This window comes from Podarcis liolepis (genome assembly GCF_965112155.1).
Source record: "Podarcis liolepis genome assembly, chromosome: 4".
NCBI classification, from domain to species: domain Eukaryota; kingdom Metazoa; phylum Chordata; class Lepidosauria; order Squamata; family Lacertidae; genus Podarcis; species Podarcis liolepis.
This window is the reverse complement of record NC_139558.1, coordinates 6,562,766-6,584,204: the sequence shown is the minus strand read 5'-3', so window position 1 is coordinate 6,584,204 and position 21,439 is coordinate 6,562,766. Positions and strand designations below refer to the sequence as shown.

The 21,439-nt window shown below is 42.1% G+C and overlaps 1 protein-coding gene across 9 annotated transcripts in view; it reads left to right on the top strand.

The window, feature by feature from the left end:
- Positions 1-21,439, top strand: part of PCDH9 (protocadherin 9) — a 761,173-nt gene that overhangs the window by 197,769 nt on the left and 541,965 nt on the right. Inside the window, exon 4 of one of the 9 annotated variants that reach the window (XM_083501077.1) lies at positions 19,189-21,124. The exons of the other annotated variants lie outside the window; for them this stretch is intronic. Within the exon in view, the coding sequence (XP_083357203.1) occupies positions 19,189-19,209 (21 nt within the window). The 3' untranslated portion in view covers positions 19,210-21,124. Of the gene's footprint in view, positions 1-19,188; positions 21,125-21,439 lie in introns of those variants that run through there. 9 annotated transcript variants of the gene reach the window in all.

The following is a 21,439-nucleotide window of genomic DNA, read 5'->3' as shown; positions in this document are numbered from 1 at the left end:
TTGTCCTGAGGTCTATAATAACTTAAGCAATCATTTTAATCACTTGAAGTGACTGACATCATGCTGACGGAACCCTAAGGAACTGTGGGGAAGCAAAGGAAAGTTCAGTTCTTGAATATACTTCAGAGAGAAAGAAAGATGGGTCAAATGGTATACAGAATTATGTTTCTAAACTTCCACCCCACCCCACGGCCAGGCTTGTTAACACTAAAGAGCTAAGGTCAGAGTCCTGCACCCTGGTTTCCCAATAAGGAAAGGCGCGTGGGAGAGCTGCTATTGCACTCATATCCTTCCTGGTGGGCTTCCTATGGGCATTAATTGTGGGGAAAATAAAATGCAGGACTTGATAGGCCTTTCATTTGATCCAGCAAGGCTTGAGGTTGAAATTTGGGAGAGAAAACTGTTGGCATGACCATTACACTAGGCTCTCCATTTTCTTAGTGTTGCCTTATATAGGGCACATCTGGGCCTAGGCCCTGCAGCTCTCCTATCTTACAAATTTCCCCATTCTATGGAGCTTCCACTTTTCCATTAGACTATGAAATCTCAGTCCTCCAGACTAAGGGTCGTCCATCTTTTTGGACTAGTGGGGTACATTTCAGAGTGCTGTGGGCACCAGCCACAAAATGGCTGCCATGGAGGCGGTAACACAAATTTAGTGTCAGCCACTGTGACAAGCTTATTCTTACTATGGGTCATCAGCTACATCCTGCTGGTCCTGATTATGTAAATCACACACGTATGCACAAATGCCTGGGAGGCACATTTTGCCCCATAACTGTCTTTTTAGGAGGGCTAGAGATTTGCTTTCTTAAAACAAAAGCTCAGAGACTTCACGGGCACCATGGCACATGAGTTGAGTGATCCCTTCTCTAAGCTGTTATGGTCCCACACAACCTCACCAGTTTTACTTTCTATATTAGGGTAGCCATGTGCAAAAGAGGAGATGGCTCTTTAATAGTTGTACAGACAAGAGAATTCTAACAAGTGCAACTGTTGAAATTCCTCCTTCTACACAAGTATTAAAAGCTCAAGGGCCCTGCCGTCTTTTGCAACTGGCCACCTTAATCCGCTTAGGTATGTCAGATTCGCTGGCCTATAAGAGTATATATCCATATTGGTCAAGTATCTTGCTACAGCCAAGAAATGCTGCTGAAATTTGCCCCTTCAGCTCCGGTTGCGCATCAAATCTGTCTCCACCCACAACATACACATGTCCACCCAGAGGTAAGAAAACTGCATGCAACTGGCTACACAAACAATGACTTTGTCTTTTTTGGATCCCCCAATTAACTGGAGAGAGCCTATTGTGTAAAACACTTACATGTGGAGGCTGTTTGTACATGACTACCTCTAGATAAATGTAATGAGGTCAGGAAATGGGACCATCAAGACAATCCCTCTTTCCTTTTACACACACTGTTGTGTGAACAAGGGTCTAGTTTCAGGTTAATGTTGTGTGTATTATCTATATACTTTAGAAACTCATTTGAGTCCATTGGATATGCAAGAATGTAGTTGCTTCAGAAAAAAAGAGAGAGAGAATTCTATTCTAATACCTGTAGTGAATGTCATCAGTAAGAAATGCTGAGACAATCTTAAGTCTGCTACTAAGTCCTGCCTCGTTTTCCCCTTCCAGTCAGCATTTTTTCCTATGACGTGTGTAGAATCTATATCTCTCCATCTCTGTCTCTGTCTGTCTCTCCCCATAGGAATATATTATTATAAGGGAAGAAGCAGTGAATGGGAACTTAGCTAATTTCTGTTTGACTGATAATCTAATTTAAGTTTATTGCTAACATGCAAATGTACGCAAATACAAGTCCCTGCCTCAATGCAGTTACAATCTGATGAAAGGCAGCAAAGGTTGGGTGCACAGGTATAGATACTTAACGTGCAACCTTTCACGCTTCCTCTGAGTTAACTCTCCCTGCGTTCAATACAGCTTTTTTCTTAGTACTGTAAGTATGTTTAAGATTGTAGTATTTAGCTGGGTATAAAGATGGTTTGTGTGTGCGTGTGGCTTTAGTTTTGAGAAACCTGTGTGCACACAAGCTTCCCTACTGTTACCAGTTAACTATTACATCTGTATCTTCCCTTTACTGAGTTCGTTTTATCCTCTGAGAAAACCGGTAAGTGGGGTTGAGCTAAGGAGTTTTGACTATCCTGGCTGAACCAGGACTTCAATTCTTGGATCTTTGCAACACGTTATCCACTCCTTCATGTTGGGTGTCTAGCAAGAGCCTTTTGGGCTACATTGCCAAATGTGTCATTTGAATGGGCTGTTATACATTCTGTATTCTCCTTTTTCTTTATGCTCCATTACATTGTGCTTCTCACATAAAGGCACGTATGTTTTCTTACTGTGTTTCACTTCAAAGCTTACTGTGTTTCACTTCCTTCAGATTCACTTGTGCAAACTTGTACTTCCATCCAGCATTGATGGCAATTTTGAACAGTTTACTGTATTCATCTGTGTATAAGACTAGGTTCCCCCCCTAAAAAATAATGTCCAAAAATTGGGGGCATCTTATACACAGATAGATCTCCCCCCGTTTTCTTAAACTGGAGTCCCTCAAAATAGTCTTATACAGTGGTACCTCGCAAGACGAATGCCTTGCAAGACAAAAAACTCGCTAGACGAAAGGTTTTTCCGTTTTCGATTTGCCTCGCAAGACCAATTTCCCTGTGGGCTTGCTTCGCAAGACGAAAACGTCTCGCGACTTTGTTTCCTTTGTCTAAAAACAAAGACATGTTTTGTTTATAAAGTTAATTTATTTTCCCTTCAATTTTTGAACTGCTCTTTACAGTATGTGTGACTTTAAAGAGCAGTTAATAAACTGTTGTTGTACAAAATTTGGCTTTGTTTGGACTTTCTTTGACCATAGGAACGCATTAATTGAATTTCAATGCATTCCTATGGGATTTCGTGATTCGCAAGACGAAAAATTCGCTAGACAACAAAACTTGCGGAACAAATTAATTTCGTCTTGCGGGGCACCACTGTACATGAGGGTGTCTTATCGACAGAATAAATACAGTACATGGGGGCCTAGGTGGAGCACAATGGAAATGTGACACACATTGGAACTGTGCGTCCCACAGAAAGCAGTGCAATGTTTTGAGTGGATACCCATGCTGAGAAGTACATTGAATAAAACCTGATTTACAGCCGCGATTCCTGATTCAGCAAGCGATGTGCATGTAAATTGTTTCAGCTGGATAGGGATACTGGGTGGAAAATCCCGTGTCAGTTTTCAGACATCAGGCTGACCTTCCTTCTTTTTCTCTTGCTAATGCTGGCTGTTAGTATTTACTGGAGTGAATGATGACAACTCCTTTCTCACCAGAAGGATATGCACTACACTGTAGGGAGAAAAGTACAGCCCAGCACTTTTTGCGTTTCCCCACTCCCACCCCCAAGCTCAGTTCTTCATTTTTATCTCTTCCTGCCAGTGCTCTAGCAAGAGTGTGTTGGGGGTGGTGGTGGGGAGGATGAGGCGCTGTGATAAGATAATATGGAACACACACTGATTCCTAAACAACATACAGAGAGACCCCTTGCACTTCATAGCATCCCATTCCGATAGCACAGCGGGTAAACAGCAATAATCATCATTACTCTTGCATACATGTCTGACACTATCTCTCTAGGACAGGGCCACACGAAACCCTTTCTTCCTTGCCCTGCTGCTCAGTTGGGCATAGATGCCACAATGCACGAACTACCAATATACAAATCTAACCAGCCAGTTAAACATTTGCTCTTGAGCAGAGACCGTCAGTATGCATCTGTCGTTCTTTCAAGAATAAATAAAATTTAAACATTTTAAAAGCTGATTTTCCCATGTCGTTTATGCATCTTTATTGGCTAAAGAACATGGTAATTCCCCATCTGCTTGTTAGAAGAGGATAAAGGCATGGGCACCTACTGGGTGGGGGCAGCGGGGCAGCTGACCCCCAGATCCCCATCTTTCATTTTTTAAAAAACGGATTTGTAGAACCTAAAATAGAAGGCAAAATATACAGAAACCCTTATTTATCATTTATGAGAAACTAGCCTACTTTCCCCTTTCTTTGTGCTATCTTGCTCTCTCCCCTGACCCACTGCAAGAATTCCTGTGACAGCAAGGTGGTGAAGGGCAAGTTTTTATATAGTTAGGCAACAGCGACACCCAAAGACATTTATTATTATTATTATTATTATTATTATTATTATTATTATTATTATTATTATTATTACTGTGCTATACAGGCCTCACTTCCTGCTTATGTCTATTGATCTAACTCTGATGTGGGTGCTTGTGGCTCAACTCTGACTTCCATAGGCCAACCTTGCTAGGGCTGATGGAAGCTGTACTTCCGCTCTAAATTCCACTCCCTGGAGTGACCTACTCCACTTTGCTGCCTGGTAGGGCCAGCCTCGCCAACCAAAATCAAGTGGCAAAGCCTTTTATTTTATTTTTCTGCTTGTTCAACTTCAATATGCTGCTTGCTCCCTGCCTCCATCCAACGCATTGCCTATACAAACAACTTTGGGCAAGTAGAAGAGATCAGCCTAATGTTCTCCCTGATTCTCCCTGATATTTCCCCCAGCAATATATTAGATGTGAAGGGACACTAAACATACAAATCACCTACCTGCAGCTGAAGTGGAACCACCTAGCAAATGGGAGTGCCCCTTGATTTAGAGCTATTGTGCCATTATTCTCTGGGATATTTCTGACCAATTAATTCGTTCTCCTGGTTTGTTAATTGTTATTGTTATGCACTGGACATATCAAAGGCACAAATCCCTTTCATTCAAAAAAGAAAAGAAAAAAGGATGGTATTGTAGTTATTTAAAGAATTTATAAGACCTACAAAGAAAACTACGGATACTGGATATATTGTCAATCTATAGCTTTCTTCCATTTTAATCATTCTACTTTGCCATTCTTTAAACTTTGCTATAACTCCCCCAACCCCCCAAAAAGAAACATATAATGGCACCCCTGATATAAAGCTTTACTACCCATCCACCCCCAACCTTTTGCCAGCTTTTTTGTTCTTCGGGGTTTTTTATTTAGTTTTTATTAAAGATTTCCTTTGTGATACAAACCAAAAAAATAAACTAGGAAAAGTACATATGGTGTCTTCACTTCCAATTCATAGAGTCTTTTTTTCACAGTTTGTTTACATTTGGTATGATACACCATTGTCATAGACTTGAGGGGGAAAGAGAAGGGGGAGTAAGAGGGTTGGTTTTCATTTTATTGCATAGTTTTTGCGCAGGTTTTTTTTGTCCGTGTTTCACAGGTAGGTCCCTTATTTATATAATTATTTGTTTTTATTGGCATTGTGAGAGATTGGAGGGTCCAGGGATTGATTCGGATGTGTGCAGTATGGTGTGTTTGTTCTTTGGTGATTTAAAGCAAGGCAGTGGAAGCCCACAATTCAGATGAGTCAAGATGAGTCAAAGGTCCGTGCAGCTTCCTAGTGGTTGACTGTTGCGCTGGAATTGCCTAGTCACTGGAAAAATGGCACATCAGTGGCTGGGGGGTAGTTTCCTTCAGTATGAGAACATGCACACATAGCTCTTTAGCCATATACCTGAGAATTAATAGTATCATTACTCAACTTCCCGGATGATTTTCTTGCTGCTTTGCCAGAAGTCCTCGGGGAATGAAGTCCACATGTGTGCTTGCAAACTTTAAAGCACCTTTATTTCTACCCACCTCTTTTCTTAAATCATTTTCTTGCGGGCTACCTGTCACCATATTGAAGTAACCATAGCAACCAACTCAGGTAGCAAGAAGACTGGGATGCCCAGCAGGAACATCCTTATATTTGATCCATGACAAGGTGAGCTATTAATCCACCACTGTATACTAGCACAGCACAGTAGAGCACCTCAGATCTCTTCCTTCTGGAGGTTGCCAAGCTGCTGCCTTCCTTGACATGGTAGGTTTTTCTCCCCCCATGTTCATTTGTGACGGTCAGCCCAGGTCCCTTTTCAGTTTTCTAATTCCCAATTTGGCACTAGTTATTTTTGGGAAGTGCTTCATTAAAGTCATACAGGCACAAACAAAACATAAACATGGAGTGGCGCAAGAGAGAGTAAAGTTTAAAGATTGCTTTGTGAAGCTGGCATTAGCCACATCTACGCAGCATGGCGAATATTTATATATTTTATTTTAATATATTTAGATCCCATCCTTCCTCCCAAAGGAGTACAGAACGGCAAACACATCCATAAAAGAATATAGTTTAAAAAACTAGTTTTAAAAAAATCTTCTAAAAGCAGTTAACATTTTCTTTAAAAGTTAAGAACTTAAAGGAAAAAAACTACACATATACAACCACCGACTCTCACAGTTAATAATATCACAGTGGGCAAATCTTTCAGTCACCATATGCCTAGGGAATGTTTTTAGATTCTTCCTGAAGCTTAAGAATGAGCAAGACCAGAGAGGGCATTCCACAGAGTGAGAACCACCACCAAGAAGGCCCTGTCATGGGTAACTGCCAACAGGGCAACCTATACAGGACCAACCTTGCTACCTGTAGGGTCTAAGATGGTAGATACTGGGAAAGGTGCTGTTTTAGGTACTTTTGCAGGCCCATTTTAGAGGGAGGTTATAAAAAATTACAATACTATATGTGCAGAGTATATAAATGCCAAGTACTGTTTGTAGAATTCAGAGTAAATGTATAATACAGCCAAAATCCACCATCACCTTTCCAGAAAACATTCTCCCCCTGTAAAAATAGGGAGTGATATTCTCCTGCTTTCTCGATGGTGGTCATAACTTTCCCCAAAAATTTCAGGAGAGAATTTCTGCTTGCCTCAGAGCCCTTTGCCAGGAATTGCAGCTAGCGGGGAGTTCCAGAGAGAGCCCTTGTGCCACTGGCCAGACTTCCCAGAATGCCTTGGGAGTGATGTGTTTTTCTAGTAATCTGAAGGTTTTCTGTGTACAATCAGCTACCCTAAACGCCTTTTGATTTCTGACCGGTGTGTGTGAAGAGGAAATTAATTAAACTGAAAGTGAGAAGTCGAGCCATTGGGTAATTAGGGGCTCTCGAACAGAACTGCGCATCCTCCCTATGCATCTGGCTCTGTGTGCACTACTATGACATTTAGCATCTTATTATCTATATAGAATCATCAAGTGCATGGCATTTTGCAGAGTACAAGAGGACAGGTTTCTGGCTGCAAGGAGTTTACTATCTATGATCTGACACAGCAACACAGAGGAATGCAGGAAAGTGGAGGTAAAGGATAACTTGGGGGGGGGAAATATGAATTATTACAGTGACATATACAGTACTTAGATGTATGTAGAGTAGGGCATGAGGCCTAGGAGGTTGTGCACAGGCTGCTTTTGAGGAGGCAGTTCAGGGGCGAAGGCACAGCAAAGGTGAAGTCTTTTGAACCTCCAGTCAGTGTTCTTGTTCCAACAACCTTAGTGAAACCTAGTGAATCTCAAAAATTAGGAAATGCTCAAATGATATAACTATAAAGTTCACCTCACAATGGCCACCACAGTCCACTCCAAACCCACACCTCAAATAAATTCCAAATCCTGTGAGTCTGACTTTAAAACAGATTTCCTATTAATTTCAGCGGGTGCTTCCATTGGTTGGGATGAAGGTGGGCATTTCACAACCATATACCCTGTGCTTTTTACCCCAATTTCACCTTTTCATTATTACTGTCTGCAACACATCCATGGTTACATCTACATGCTAGTAAAACGTATGACTTGTGAATGAAGAATGGTTGCGCTCAGTGCTTTTTTTCTAAAAAAATATGTTTGGGGTACTCTCATTTTGACTCAAGAAAATCACCATTTTATAGTTCAAATTGGGAAAAACAAATACAGTAAATAGACAAAAGTACAAAGATTCACAAAATGTTTAGGGGTCTGTGGCCCCCCAGAAAAATAAGCACTGGTTGCACTTATTCTCTGTTAGAGATCTCCAGCCCTATCCACTACAGAACCACAGTTTTCAGGGTCACATACAGAGAATAAAGTCTTAATAGGTATTTGCTATCCCTGGAGAAGTCTGGGAACTGCAGTTCTATAGATGATGGGGCTAATGATTTCTGACAAAGAATTCACCGGCTCCTTCATCAAACTATGGCTTCTTGGATACTTTTGATAAGTTCAAAGGCAATAAGTGAAACTGGCATAAAAGTATTGCCTCCATGTTCTGCTTTTAAAAATATTTAAGCTTCTTTGCCTGAATGCATGAAGCAACCTGGTGTGTTTCAATGTGGCAATGCAAGTTGGAATTTTGTGGGTATGAATTTGTTTCACTAGAAACCATTTGCAAAACCTCCTCCACTTCCAAGTCCACCATCCTTCCCTCCACAGCCTTGGCAGCCAACAAAAAGTGTATTGTGGAGCCAAACGCAGTAGAGTGCTTAAGAATAGTGAGCTGGGAAATGAGAGCTGAAAGAGGAGAACTGTGGTGCAGCGATTGGTTTGATTTGGTGAATAAATTGCTATTTTCAGATTCAATTTGTATCAATAGGCAAAGCACTGTACACCTTCAGATTCTGTCACACTCAGTATCCACAACCCTGATGCAGCCAGTCTTAAACAATCTTCCTATTATTGACAATAATTATAACTGCAAAAAGTTATTATTTTTAAAATCTTATGGTATTTCTTTGCTCCAATAGTAGTAGTAGTAGTAGTAGTAACAAAAACCACTTAAAATAGTAGGGAAGGATTTTTGTTTTGTTTTATTTTGCCTGCTTGCTTCTGGGAAAGAACTGCAAACATTTACTAATTCAGAGAATGCTACAGCTGTTCACTATTGGCTATTTTTGAAAGAGTCCATAGCCGGCTGCTCATGCACCAAAAGGACTTAAGCTTTATTAAACATGACTGGAAGCTGGAACTACAGAGTGCTCTTTTCCCAGTACGTTGAAAATTATACTCTGCTAATTTAGAACATATGATGTAACAGTGCAGAAGGGGAACAGGTTGGATGTGTGATTATGTCAGTGCATAATTAAAGCTCATGCTTATTTTGGGAACCTATGCTGTTTGTCAGGGTGAATAGTGTTGGCCTTCCAGGTAAGCCCTCTGCCACACTTTCTGCAGATGCTGCAGGGTTTGTTTTGCAGTGTGTTGTGTTTTGTGTGTGTGTTTGCAGCCTTTGTGTTATTCGTAGCATGGAAGAAAATCGGTGTCCACAGTTCTAGTTGGCAGTTGAAGCACATGCTGCAGCAATAAGGGCAGGAGGAGACACTGCTGGGATTCGTTGGAGGGCATCTGGGCAGCCCATTGTGCTTCCACTTTTGTGAACTTTCTAACACTGATATTGTAGATAGAAATATGTCTTCACAAAGGCTTGGAGCAAATACATTTCAAAGCGCTGCTCTGAGATCTTGTTGTGTTGTGTCAAGCAGAGATTAGCATCTTCTGTGTAGCCTGATTCCTTGTTAGTGAGACCCTGATAGCAAGAGATGTTCCTCAAACCAGCCAAAGATACTCAATGATTTTCACATGGTTGGTGGCGTCAAGGTGGGGTGCTCCCCACATGCCAGGGTAGGGGCTGGAGAGAAACAGCTGGAAGTTCCATTACAGCAAGTGAAAGTCTGAAATCCAAACTGATGTAATGTAAAAATAAGGCCCACAGCAATGGCAGCTTGCTTGTCAGGAGAACTGTGAGCGTGCTTTCACAGCTGAACCATCAGACAAGCATACCAGCTAATCCAGCGCTGGTTCAGATGCTTCAGTCTTGCCCTCCCAGCTCTTCCCTCCCTACTGCTTCCCCTTGGGCAAAGTTAGCAAAGTGCCCTCCCACTGTTGGTCTGGAGCAGGAGTGGGGCACACTCCTCCCAAATCAAGCACCTGCCGATGTGGTCCGCCATTAACTTATCCCAGCCCGAGGTGGAGGAGGCGGTGATGTGAGCAAAGGCAAAGCTGACAGGTTGATCCACCATTATTTATTTGTCTGACAGCTCGGTTGTGAAGACAGGCTCTCAGGGTGACTGGGAAATGTCTTTTAAGGCCTCTTTTTGTGCCGTGTCTGTTTTCAGCCTGCGTTTTGCAGTTGGGTTTCAGGATGTTCAGAGAGTCATAATATTGCGTGGTTTGGAGCAGACAGTGTTCCCTTTGGGAAACCGATGCTGCTTCAAAGAGTAGCACTGTCTGCTCTTCCATAATCGATAGAACAGAAATGCCTTAAGCCTCAGATAGTTACTCATCTGAAAGAACCTGACCATGTAGTGTAGGACTGGTGCCAAGTTTAGCATGGCCCGGTGGAGAGGGTGGCAGACACAGAGCTGGTGAAGCCCGCTTCCTGGTGGTGAAATTGAAAGCAGCATCACCTTCCCTTGAGAGAGGGAGGTGTGTGGCGGGGCCTTGCTTGATAGCACTTGCCATTTTAATCCCCCAGTGCCTTTGGGGTTCCAGAAAAGCATGGAACCATCTGGAGTGTGGCCCTATCAGGACCCCAGATACAGTATAAGTAAATTAAAATGGCATGTTCCAGCAACACCACTTGCCAGCTATACCACCTTGAGTTAGCAAGTATTGAGGCATGTCTGCCTCATGGTAAGAGATTTATCTCCTGCCTTAGCTGCCTTTCCTTGCTGGAGGCTGAATGACTATGTATTATACTGAACTGCAGCATTTGGGGTTGAGAGAAGCTTCATTGATTTGTTGGCTTATTCTGTGGTGGCATTTGGTTCTGGACCTGATTCCCATTGCCTTCAGGCTTGTCACTGGAATCTGCCATTATCTTCTGGAATTCCTGGCAGAAGAAAACTTATTGCTGGGGTGCTAGTAAAAGAGGTGATAGCAGCTGCAGAAGTGCCTGATATTTTTATACTAATTCCAACTATTATTGATCCAGTGTATTAATTGCCTTTTAAAATCAAAAAATCAATTCTCAATGAGACTTAGGAAACAGCCAAACCCTAATAACGACATGGAACCTTAAACATCAGAACAGTAAAATACCAAAGTCTAGCGTCTGAGCCACATACAAAAATGAAGATTCACATTGACCAGTAGCTGGGAATTACTGAAAGAAAGGGTTTTTCATCTGCTGGTGAAAGGAAGCCAAATATTGTTTTGTGGTGGGTTTTCCAGGGCCATAGGTGCTGCTACCTTTGCGGAGGTTCTGGGTGACGTATCTTCTGGCTGGGGAGGGGAGAGGAAGTTGCTGCCTTTGCTGCCCATTCCGCCTCTTAGCTTCTTTGGAGTTTCCATTGGCCTCATAAACCCTAAGGTAGAATTGGATAGGCTGGGTTCATGGCCACCCTAGTCACTTTGAGGAAAGCTTGGTTAATTGTATGGTGAAAGATTATCCCACATTTTGCACCTGCTGGCCAATGGCCACCACCACACATCTGGTAGTGTTAGGTGCCATCTGGACCTATGCCCCCAAATCTGGTGCTAATGGTGCCACTGCGCTGGGCGTCGTATTCCATAAGGTGGGCCTCTCTACAAACAGCAACAGCAACAATAATGTTCTCTACTGAGTGGCCCCATCAATCTCACCTCTGTAAAATGGGGAAAAAATGGAGAAAGGAAGCATCACAATATTTGTTTGTTTATTTGTTTGTTTTTAAAATGTTTGTTGCCTTTCTTTCTAGGGACACTGAAAGTGATTTAAAACAGATATACAGTGGTACCTCAGTTTAAGAACAGTCCTGTTTAAGAACGATTCGGTTTACGAACTCCGCAAAACCGGAAGTAGTTTGCGAACTTTACCTCTATTCTGAGAACGGAATCTGAACGGTGGAAGGGCACTGGCAGCGTAAGGCCTCATTAGGGAGAGTGCACCTCGGTTTAAGAATGGACTTCCGGAATGGATTAGGTTCATAAACCGAGGTACCACTGTAACAATAAAAACAAACATGTAAAACTAACAGCAACAAAGAAATAAAACAGCAGAATTAAACACTTGTCCCCCCCCAAAAAAATAAGTATGTGTGATTCCATTGACAATTAAAGAACCAAAGTTGCACTACAGATTGCACTCTTTAAGACTGATGACAATTTTTTGTTTTGCTGCCTGTCTCAGTTTCTAAACATGGCACATTGCTTGAAATATTCTGGATAAGTTTCTTTCTATCATCCTCTGGATTCAATGCGCTTTTATAGAAATCTATCACCATTTTACCCGTTGAAATTGGTAGAACAATTGAATCTCTTTATGTTGTTGTTGGTGTTACGTATTTTATTAATAAAGGTAATGGTTGCTTAATTTCACGTCTTGACCGACTCACCCCCTGCTTGCTCTGCAAAGGTTTTTCATGTGCCCCTTACTGTAAGTTGCTGAAGAAAGAAAGTATTGTTTTCTGTAGCGCTCCTGTTGCTGTTCCTTAAAGAGCTATTTTGCAACAATAAGCAGCTGATGCAGTTCCATGCAGGAAGAAACTTCACCTGCTGATTTATTTATTTTTTAAAAATCACATCTAAGTCAGGATCACGCCAAGTACCCAGTATTTGTATTTCAAGCTGAAGGCACTCCATGCTTGACCCTCCCCACATTTTTATATAGAAAAATATCTTTGTATACCACTATATCATAAAAAAAATCAAGGCCATTTGCAGCAATAAAAACATAAACGCATACAGTAAAAGCATAAAAAGTTAAAAAGCAGTAAAAAGCAAAAAGTTAAAAACAAACATCAGTAAGCCGTTGAGGAAGGATGTTATGAAAGAAAGGGACTTAGGAGCATGAACAGAACATTTTCCCTTTACCATTCCTGAGCCACAGCTAAGATTCTAGGAACGGTTTATCCACAGAACCTGTCGCTTTATAAACTGAACTTTCATCCTGTCAACCTTCATCCTAATCAAGCCTTTCTGACCTACAACCCATTATTCCAATATTTATGTTGGAGCCTTGTTTATTTCCTGTGGAGCCATATCTCAGAAGGTTGATCTTTCTAGATTCAGATTTTAGTGCGTTCAACAATTATAAAGGTTTCGGGTGGATCACACCTCCTCACAAAGTCAAGTACAGGTCATCAACTTTATATGATGAAACATTAGTGGATAGATAAACCCCCTATTTTGCCAATTGCCTTAAAACTATGTTTTATATCATATATGTATTTGAAGTCTTGGGTGTATGTCTGGCATGCTCTTATTTTGCACACTTTGTGCAATTCCTTGCATATTTCTCACCACTGCTTCCGAGTTGCAGCATATTGTGAATCTGAGTTGTGCAAATGTGAATGGGCAGACTTGAATCTTTGGGATTTCCCCGCCCCCCCCCATCTCTTGTCAGTATTTTTCATGAATGCCTAGCTATCCCTAGCTAATGCCTAGCTGAGAGGAAACAGAACTTGCAGGGGTGGAGAGCAGCTGTTCCAAATACTGTAATGTAGGAGGAAAGTGCATGCACTGTGTGTTTAAGAGGATGGGCAAATGTGTGATGCAAAGACATTTTAAAATGCTTCTCATACACTATCTCAGTAAACCTTAAAACAACCTATAAGGTCTGTCACTGCTATATGTGTTCTCCATATTGAAGATGGGAATCATGATTTGAGACTGAGAAATACTGGTTTGCCTGTGGTTTGCCTGTGGCCACCTGGTAAGCTTGTGAATCAAGTTCCTCTCAGAACACACATAGTATAGTGTAATATTGTAGAGTGTGATATATATTCTATGCTATGCAGACAATGCATGTGAAGCAATCCGGGAAGTTTGAGAAGCAGCGCTGTATAACTGCAAGGTGTTAGTCCTGTCATGATTCAGGAGAAGACTAAAAGCAGCAATCCAACCTGCTGTGCAGGGGAGATCAAAACATTTCCACCTGCCTCCACCCACCACACTGAAAGAGCAGGTGAACACAAGTACCACCACAGGGTTCCCACAGTGGAAGCCCACATAAAGCCCCCAAGCGGTGCATTGTGGGGGACAAGCTGAGCTGGCCTAGAACCACTGAAAACTGAGTCAGTCCCACTATCATCGCTTGATCACACAGAGCACGCTTCTGCCTCTCTCCTGGTTTGGTTTGTGTGGCTGTGGATTTGGTGGTGGCCACACTGACACTTCTCCCTGTAAGGTAAGGATGAGAACCTGCAATGTTTTGTACATGAAGGGAAAATTTTAATATGTTTAAAAATAACAAAAACAAAACAACAACATCTGGAAACTACTAGTGCACTTTTTCATAAAGCACTGAAGGTTGTGTTAGGTGTAGGGCTGTACAATCATGAACAAGCATATATTTCTGCTTACAAAGTCTGCTATGTGCAACAGCAAGGAAATGTGACTTTTTGGGTGGTAAACTTTCGATTCTGAAAATCTCTTCTGAAAATGTCAAGCAGCTTGTCACTTTTGGAATTCTAACTCTGACTCCATCTGTTGCAATCAATTGTGCTTTTTAATGAGAATCAATGAAGTTTGGGAACTCCACTGGCAAGTGTTTAGTTTTTCTTTTTCTTTAACGTTTTGAACCGTCTCCAGTAAGTGCAAGATCAGGTCAGGGCACTTATGAAGAAGCAAAACAGGTGAGCAAAGCCAGGTGGTAGGGAGGGCGGAGCGTTAAGTAGGGATTGTGGGCAGGAAATGAGAATGGCTGATTTGGAGGAAGGTAGTCTGAATGGGGGAATATTCTCCCCATTGCTCTTTCTGCTCATCTGTGCTTTGTGCCCTTAGATGAAAACTAAGGGCTTCATCATTTGCTGGCATTCACCTGTCTTGGGAGACAATGGAAGAGTGTGCCTTCGGGGGTGAAGTCAAACCATTGGAGATTTACAGCACCTGCTGTGGCTGTAGAGACCAACAGGGGAGAGGCATGTTGCAGCTGCAGCAGATGAAAGTATCCAGTTGTGCTGCTGCAGGTTCACCATGGCTTTTTTTCTCTGTGTGCCCCTCCTAGCACTCATCACTCCTATGGTCACTGCTGTAGATGCATGACCTGACTGCCTGTCTCCAGGTGCTGCAGCTGTCTGCAAGGGATTCCCAACTGGTGGGGTTAATCTTGCCAGCCTTCATAGCATGTGTGCAGACATCTTGACTGTAACACAGAGTTGGTCTGCCAACAGGCCTGGTTCCTGAAGCCAGCTACCCATAGAGCACATCCTTGGGGATCCTGCCATCTTCCATTGTATGGGCATGGCCAAGGCAGCATGGACATCTCCCTTCTCCATTCCATCCCTCTCCCAGATCAGACTAGCTGCTCAAAGCATGAAACTTCTACCTGATCTTGGGGAGAGGTGTGCATGGTCAACCTATTTCTAAGGTGCATGTGTATGTGATGGATTCAAGAGGACTCACAGTTGACTTTTGTTTACTCACATTGCAATTAAAGAAAGTGTGATTATATATAGGAAAGCAATATTAAGCCAGAAGTTGAAAATACTGTGACTTGGCTCACAATACCAAGGTAGGTTCTGTCAAGACAGAAGGGTAACTTGGTTGTCTGTCAAAATCCTAATAAATGGCAAAGAGAATCGCACTGCACCCGAGACACAAATTTGTTGTGAAACAGTTATCTGTGAACATCCTCTGTCACAAAGAGAATGTCGGCTTGTTTGCCAGCAGTCTTGATTTATAATGAATTTGGATATTGCAAACTTCCATACATAGGAACATGGTGCAAAGATGAAAATGGGACGTTGTGGTTACAGTATGCTACACTATAGTGTTAATATTTCTCCAGACTGGCTAGAGCCACCTAGGTAATATTTCATCAAGCATTATTTTCCCCTTCATTCAACTCTGATGTGCTTACCCTTTGCTTTGGAGCTATAAAAGTATGTGCAGAGGTGAGGAGGGTTTTCACTGAAATGTCACCTTCAGTAAAATATGCAGGCATGTTTGCATGTTAGTGTGTGGTGGGGAGAGAGTAGGTTCGGTGCCGCTGAATGTAACATGTGAAAATGTCATATAATTAAATAAATTAGTGCCATTTCATTTAATAAAAGTCCTCAATATGTATGTATTTTTTAAAGCCTCTCTGAAAAAAGAAAGCAAAATGATGTGTGGTTGTGTTTCAACCTGTGCATGGACGGACACACATACACACGGATTTCTGATGGCCAGACACTTTGGGGAGTTTGCCTTTTCTGATGTATGTGTTTCATTAGCTTTTTCAATGCTTGGAGTTTTGTTTTTTTCCCCTTCTCCCCAGCAGTTTTGTAGAGCCTTTAGAAGTTGTGTTAGTTAATTTATCCTTCCTAGTATGCTAAGGGGAATCCTTAAGGTAATAAATAGAGGCATAAAGCTCTTCAGGCTATGAGGCACATGGTAGGAAGCATGAAAATGAAATGTGGAAAGACAAACCCTAAGGTAAAGATGCTGGTAGTTTACACCCAGCAAGGGGATTATTTTTTCTTCCTTATAAAGTCAGCACTTATGATCAAATCAGCGGACTGCTGATCTATGTGAGGCCTGGTTCCTTGAGAGCAACTTTGCTGCAAAATTAAGTAGGGAAGAGCCAATAAGAATCACTGTTGCTTACCCCTGCTTATTCTGTAGCAGGAGCTTAAAGGCTAATATGCAGGACAGGACAGGCGTTAGAGGATGGAGGAGACTATAACTACTGAAATGAATGGATGGTCCTACTACTACATCTGGTCTCTGGTATTTTGTTTAATACTGTAATGCTCTTAATGCAAAAACCAAAACACCTTACATCCTTTAATTTTTTACAGAATTTCCAGTGAAAACCTATTTTATGAAAAATGAGCTGAACAACGTAAATGGCTAAATGTTTGCCAAAATAACCTTGTACATATATCTCTGCAGAAAACTTGCAAAGTCAGAACATGTTAGAGGCAAAGCTTCATGGTCAACATGACCAAAAATTGGGCCCCAGCTCTAAGCACTCTTGGGGCGGGGGTGTAAAGTATCTATCATTCTCTCCTTTCTCGTGGCAAAGGACTGAATTTGCCCCCCCCCCCTCAAAAGCCAAACCCTGGCTGTTTGGTTTAAGAAATCATCATTTTGGGGGGGGGGGTATGGTGAAATGGGAGGGATGATTCCTAGAAAGATATCTTCTGAGGCGCTTTTTGAATTGTGAGATCTGAAGCTACAACTTCCACTTTAGAGTAACCACAAAATGGTAGGGCTGAATGCTAAACTGTGATTAATCTTAACTATGGTTTGAAGGTGACTTGTTTCTACTAACAGAAGATAAGACTAGCTGGAGTTTGTCCAGGTTCAGATATCATGACAACTGAAATGGAAGTGAATCTTCCAGATTTGTGCAGATGCAGCCAGTGTTCTTAAGACTGGAATACCAGGTTAGTTGTCCATATGCTTTTATGGCTGGGGAAACCCAGCCAGTTGGGCAGGGTATAGATTTATAGAACTGTTGGAAGGGACCACAAGGGCCATCTAGTCCAACCCCCTGCAATGCAGGAAATTTTCACCCAACATGGGGCTCAAACCCATGACCCTGAGATTAAGAGTCTCATGCTCTACCAACTGAGCTATGAATTATTATACACAAACACACAACATAGCTGCGTACCAAACATATTGTGCTCCGAGCCCCAAAACCCATCCTTCGTGGAAATAAAGACACAGTGGAGACAGAATTTAGTTTAAATGTTAATGGGCAAATTTTGGCCACAATTTTATTAAATACAGAAATGTGACTGGTATTGACTTAGGCATTGGTATCAAAACTATAACTGGCTCCTGCCCACCCTGCGGGAAGCCTGGAAGGGTAAACAACCAGCAGGGGGAGCTCCATCAGTGTGTATTGACTGGTGCTCACCCCTGGGGGTCCTGGCGTGGCCCTAGCCCCTCTCTGGGCTTCAGATGAGATCCAGACCCCCGGATTCCTTTAATGGAATACCCTATTCATTGGAGGAGCAGGTGATGGCCGCACCTCACCTCCCCACATTTCCCTAAACCAAAGCCTAACCGCCAAGCCTTAGAAAGTTGTGACGATTGCTAAGAGGTAGGCAAAAACCGAGTGGCCACAGCCAATCTGCCACATTGGGAAAAATTCCTACCCAGCCCCCGTTCCAAAACAGGTGACCAACCGAAGTCCAAAGCAAGGCCAAACATGACCTAATTAACGGGTGGGTGGGCGGGTGTTTGGCAGTGCGAAGCAAAAGGAGGTCCCTATGTCACGCTGCCAAATAAATACCCCCAACCTTGCCATGCTGCTGATTGGCTAAGGCCATTGGCATAACTGTGGCACCACCGGCTTGGAGTGGGGCAAGCCCCGCCCATAAGCCGGTTAGGGAAGCGTTCCAGGGCCAAGCACAACATGGATCCTCTGTTAGGAGGATCCAACTTGCTGAAATAAAAACTTGGAAGAGATCTAAATGAAAGGCTGTTTGGATGTTTCCTTCACATTATTTTCCCTTACTCAAGATAGTTTCGGCAACTTCATTTGCAGGCCACATGCTGGTGTTGATCTTTAAAGCTCTAGATGGCTTGGGCCATCTGCTTTGCCTTCACAGGTTAGACGGGTGGTTATTCAGCCCTAGCACCTCAGATCTGAAACTCCTTCCCTATAATTTTGGTGCTGCTGGAGCTTCTGTAACAACATTAGAGTCCACTTAACTATAAAATCTGTAGACATTTTGTTTTGTTTTACAGCTTCAGAAACAGTTGTTATCTTTCTTGGGTATTGTGGAAAAGAGTAGAATATAATTTTGTGAAGTATTTCGGGGAAAAAGAAAGATGAGGTGTGCTGGGGATTGGTTTTAATCCTATTTGGTGCCACAGGTTTCACTTTAGCATGCTTTAATTGTTGTTGTTGTTGTTATTTTATTTTATTTTAAATGCTTCTTAGCACAATACAACAATAAAAATATTCATTTTGTTGGCAAATTTTGAAATGTTGTAACCCATCCTAGGCAGTTAGAATATACATTTATATAAACGAGTATATATGACATATGATAGACCTGCACAATTTGTGGTACACCAAATCAAAAGCAGCCAACATGTCTTGCAATGTGGAATGCTGCATGCTGTAAATCCCCTGGTCTACTGTTTTAGGCAGGCATGAAAAGCTGGAACTTTCTTCAGCCCCTGAAGTGCTGCCATGCATGGCTGGTGGACTGAGTTTTATGTGGTAGGTCATACATTGTGCAGCCCTGACATATGATACCGATATAGTCAATTATGCAGCTAGGGAAAAATGGGGAATCTATATTTAGGTTGTAAATGTCCTGAAGTCCCCCAGGTCTGCTTATCTCTTTGGTCTCTCTCTCTCTCTTTCTGTCTCTCTCTCTCTCTTTCTCTCAAGTGCTCCCCACCCTCTCCCTGAGAGAATCAATGCCTGCTTCACCATCTCTGACTACCGGGAGGCAACATCCAATGTGATACACAGCACTGCTTTCTCTGAAGACGTTTCTTCCTTCCTTCTCTGCTGAGAAGGGTGCGGGCATCCAAGAAGATGTCTTGGGATGCAGAGCCAAAGACTATACACAGAAAGTCTCCACGTTTCCTCTCTTTGAATTGGTCTTCTTTGTTGTGAAGAACTTGAACATATTGAAAGAGATGGGACCCCACTTCTTGGTAGCCAGGCCTAAAGGCCCGTCCAAAATTTTTAGATGGAAAATGAAGACCAAAACAAACATTTCTTTGGCTGGCATCTGAAAAAGGCATTAAAAAATCCCAATCTTACCACCCAAGACACATTTCTCAAGAGCCTAATGGCTTTGCACATTTAGGTAACATAATACTCCTTCCTTTAAAAGACGCGGTTATGGAGTAGTTGGCATCTGTTTGCTGATGATGTTCTATACTCTCTTTAGACAGGGATACCCCATCCCCAATAATATATAAACATTTGTGCTGATGAATGCACGTTTTTTGTCTTTAAAATATTGGGGAATGCATATATTTGTACTGCAATGCCAATTTTGAAAGTTTTAAAATAGTCTTCCATGAGTGCTTCACAATACAGATCACATCAGTTTTATTGGTGGTAAATAAAATAAAGGCAAATACCTTTCCTCACTCGATGGAAAAGATCTGATATTACTTGATCAATATTAATCACCTTGCTTTATATTCACTTTTTGGAGGCACATAAAAACAGCAGTAGACATCCTCTATATATACGCCAGAATGTATTAGAATAGGGACACAATCCAGTTCTTTAATGTGGAGGTTTAATATTGCGAATGTACACCAGAGCACTGGTCCCCGTGCTAAAATAAATCATGGGAGAAAGAACGCTCTCCCCCCCCCCCCGCCCCATCCCCAGGAGAGGAAGTTTCCCAGCACTTGTTAGTCTGGTCCTGCAGAGCTGGAAGCAAAGAGTGAAAAAGTTGTCCAGACTGGCATGTTATGTCCATCCTTTATTCTGCCATCATAGGGCTGTGGGTGAGCGCATTACTTCAGCTCCCACCCCTTCTGTTCTAAGTGCCAGTTCATGGGATCCAGGATGGGGTTTTGAATACCTTCCAGCAGGAAATACACTCCCTGTCACCACAGGCTTTCTGTGGCCAGACACTCCTGCCTGACAACATGCATGTGTTCAGTGGCACAACTATTCTGGGGTGGCAGTAGGTTTTGCACATGATTAGGCCCTCACACAGAATTGGGCAGAAACACTTTTCTGCAGCTTGTCCCCTGTGCATGCACTCAGGGAGCCGGATATTGCTCCAAGCCCTTAGGTAGCCTTAGATTAGTTTGTTCTGTAAGAGACCAAAAGCATTTCACTGTTTGGTTCAAATTGTTCAGCACAAAATAGATTCCAAATATCTACTTGCAATAAAGAGCAAAGCAGTGGGTTATCAACAGGCACTTGTCAAGTGATCAAATTCATTTAAAAATATTTCTGTTTGAATTGTAATAACTAGTCCATGCACCTGGGAAAAAGAAAATAATTCATAGTCAGCCAAATGACAGCTTAATCTTGCAACCACTTTTCACTTGGGAAGCCACCCAAGAACCAATGGTAAAACTTTGCCTGGAGTTGTTGCTGGCTTGGGCTGAAAATTGGTATATACCTGTGGCTTGATTAGATCTTGTGAGAAATATTTGTAATAAAGTGGCACAGAGTATGAATATACTTTATGTAGTGCATTTTTCTGAGGGGGGGGGAGTAATCACATAGTATTTATCAGCATTTCTAGAAAGCTGTCAACCATTAAGTGGTGCTTGTAACCCCTTTTTAAAAATGTAAATCCACTGTGGTGTAATATATCAAAGAAATAAAAGCTAGAAAGTTGTCTGAGGCTGATTCTCATTCATGGAATAAATCCACATTTTTATACCACAAAATAAAGAAATTGGTGCATTTTTCTCTTATCCATTGTGCAATGAGCATTCATCAGAACCGACATAGTCATGTCAAAGATTTATTGGAGTCTCTCAGGCATGTTTAGGTAGTTCTTCCTTGCACTCAGGAACAGCGACCCCTCTATTTGCCTACCTGGCAGTTTAGCAACATATGAAAACCTGTAACTCTGATTTGTGCATCTATTAGCCTGTGGTAATTATTGAGACAATGCATGTGAAGTGGTTAGAAAAACACAAAAAGCACT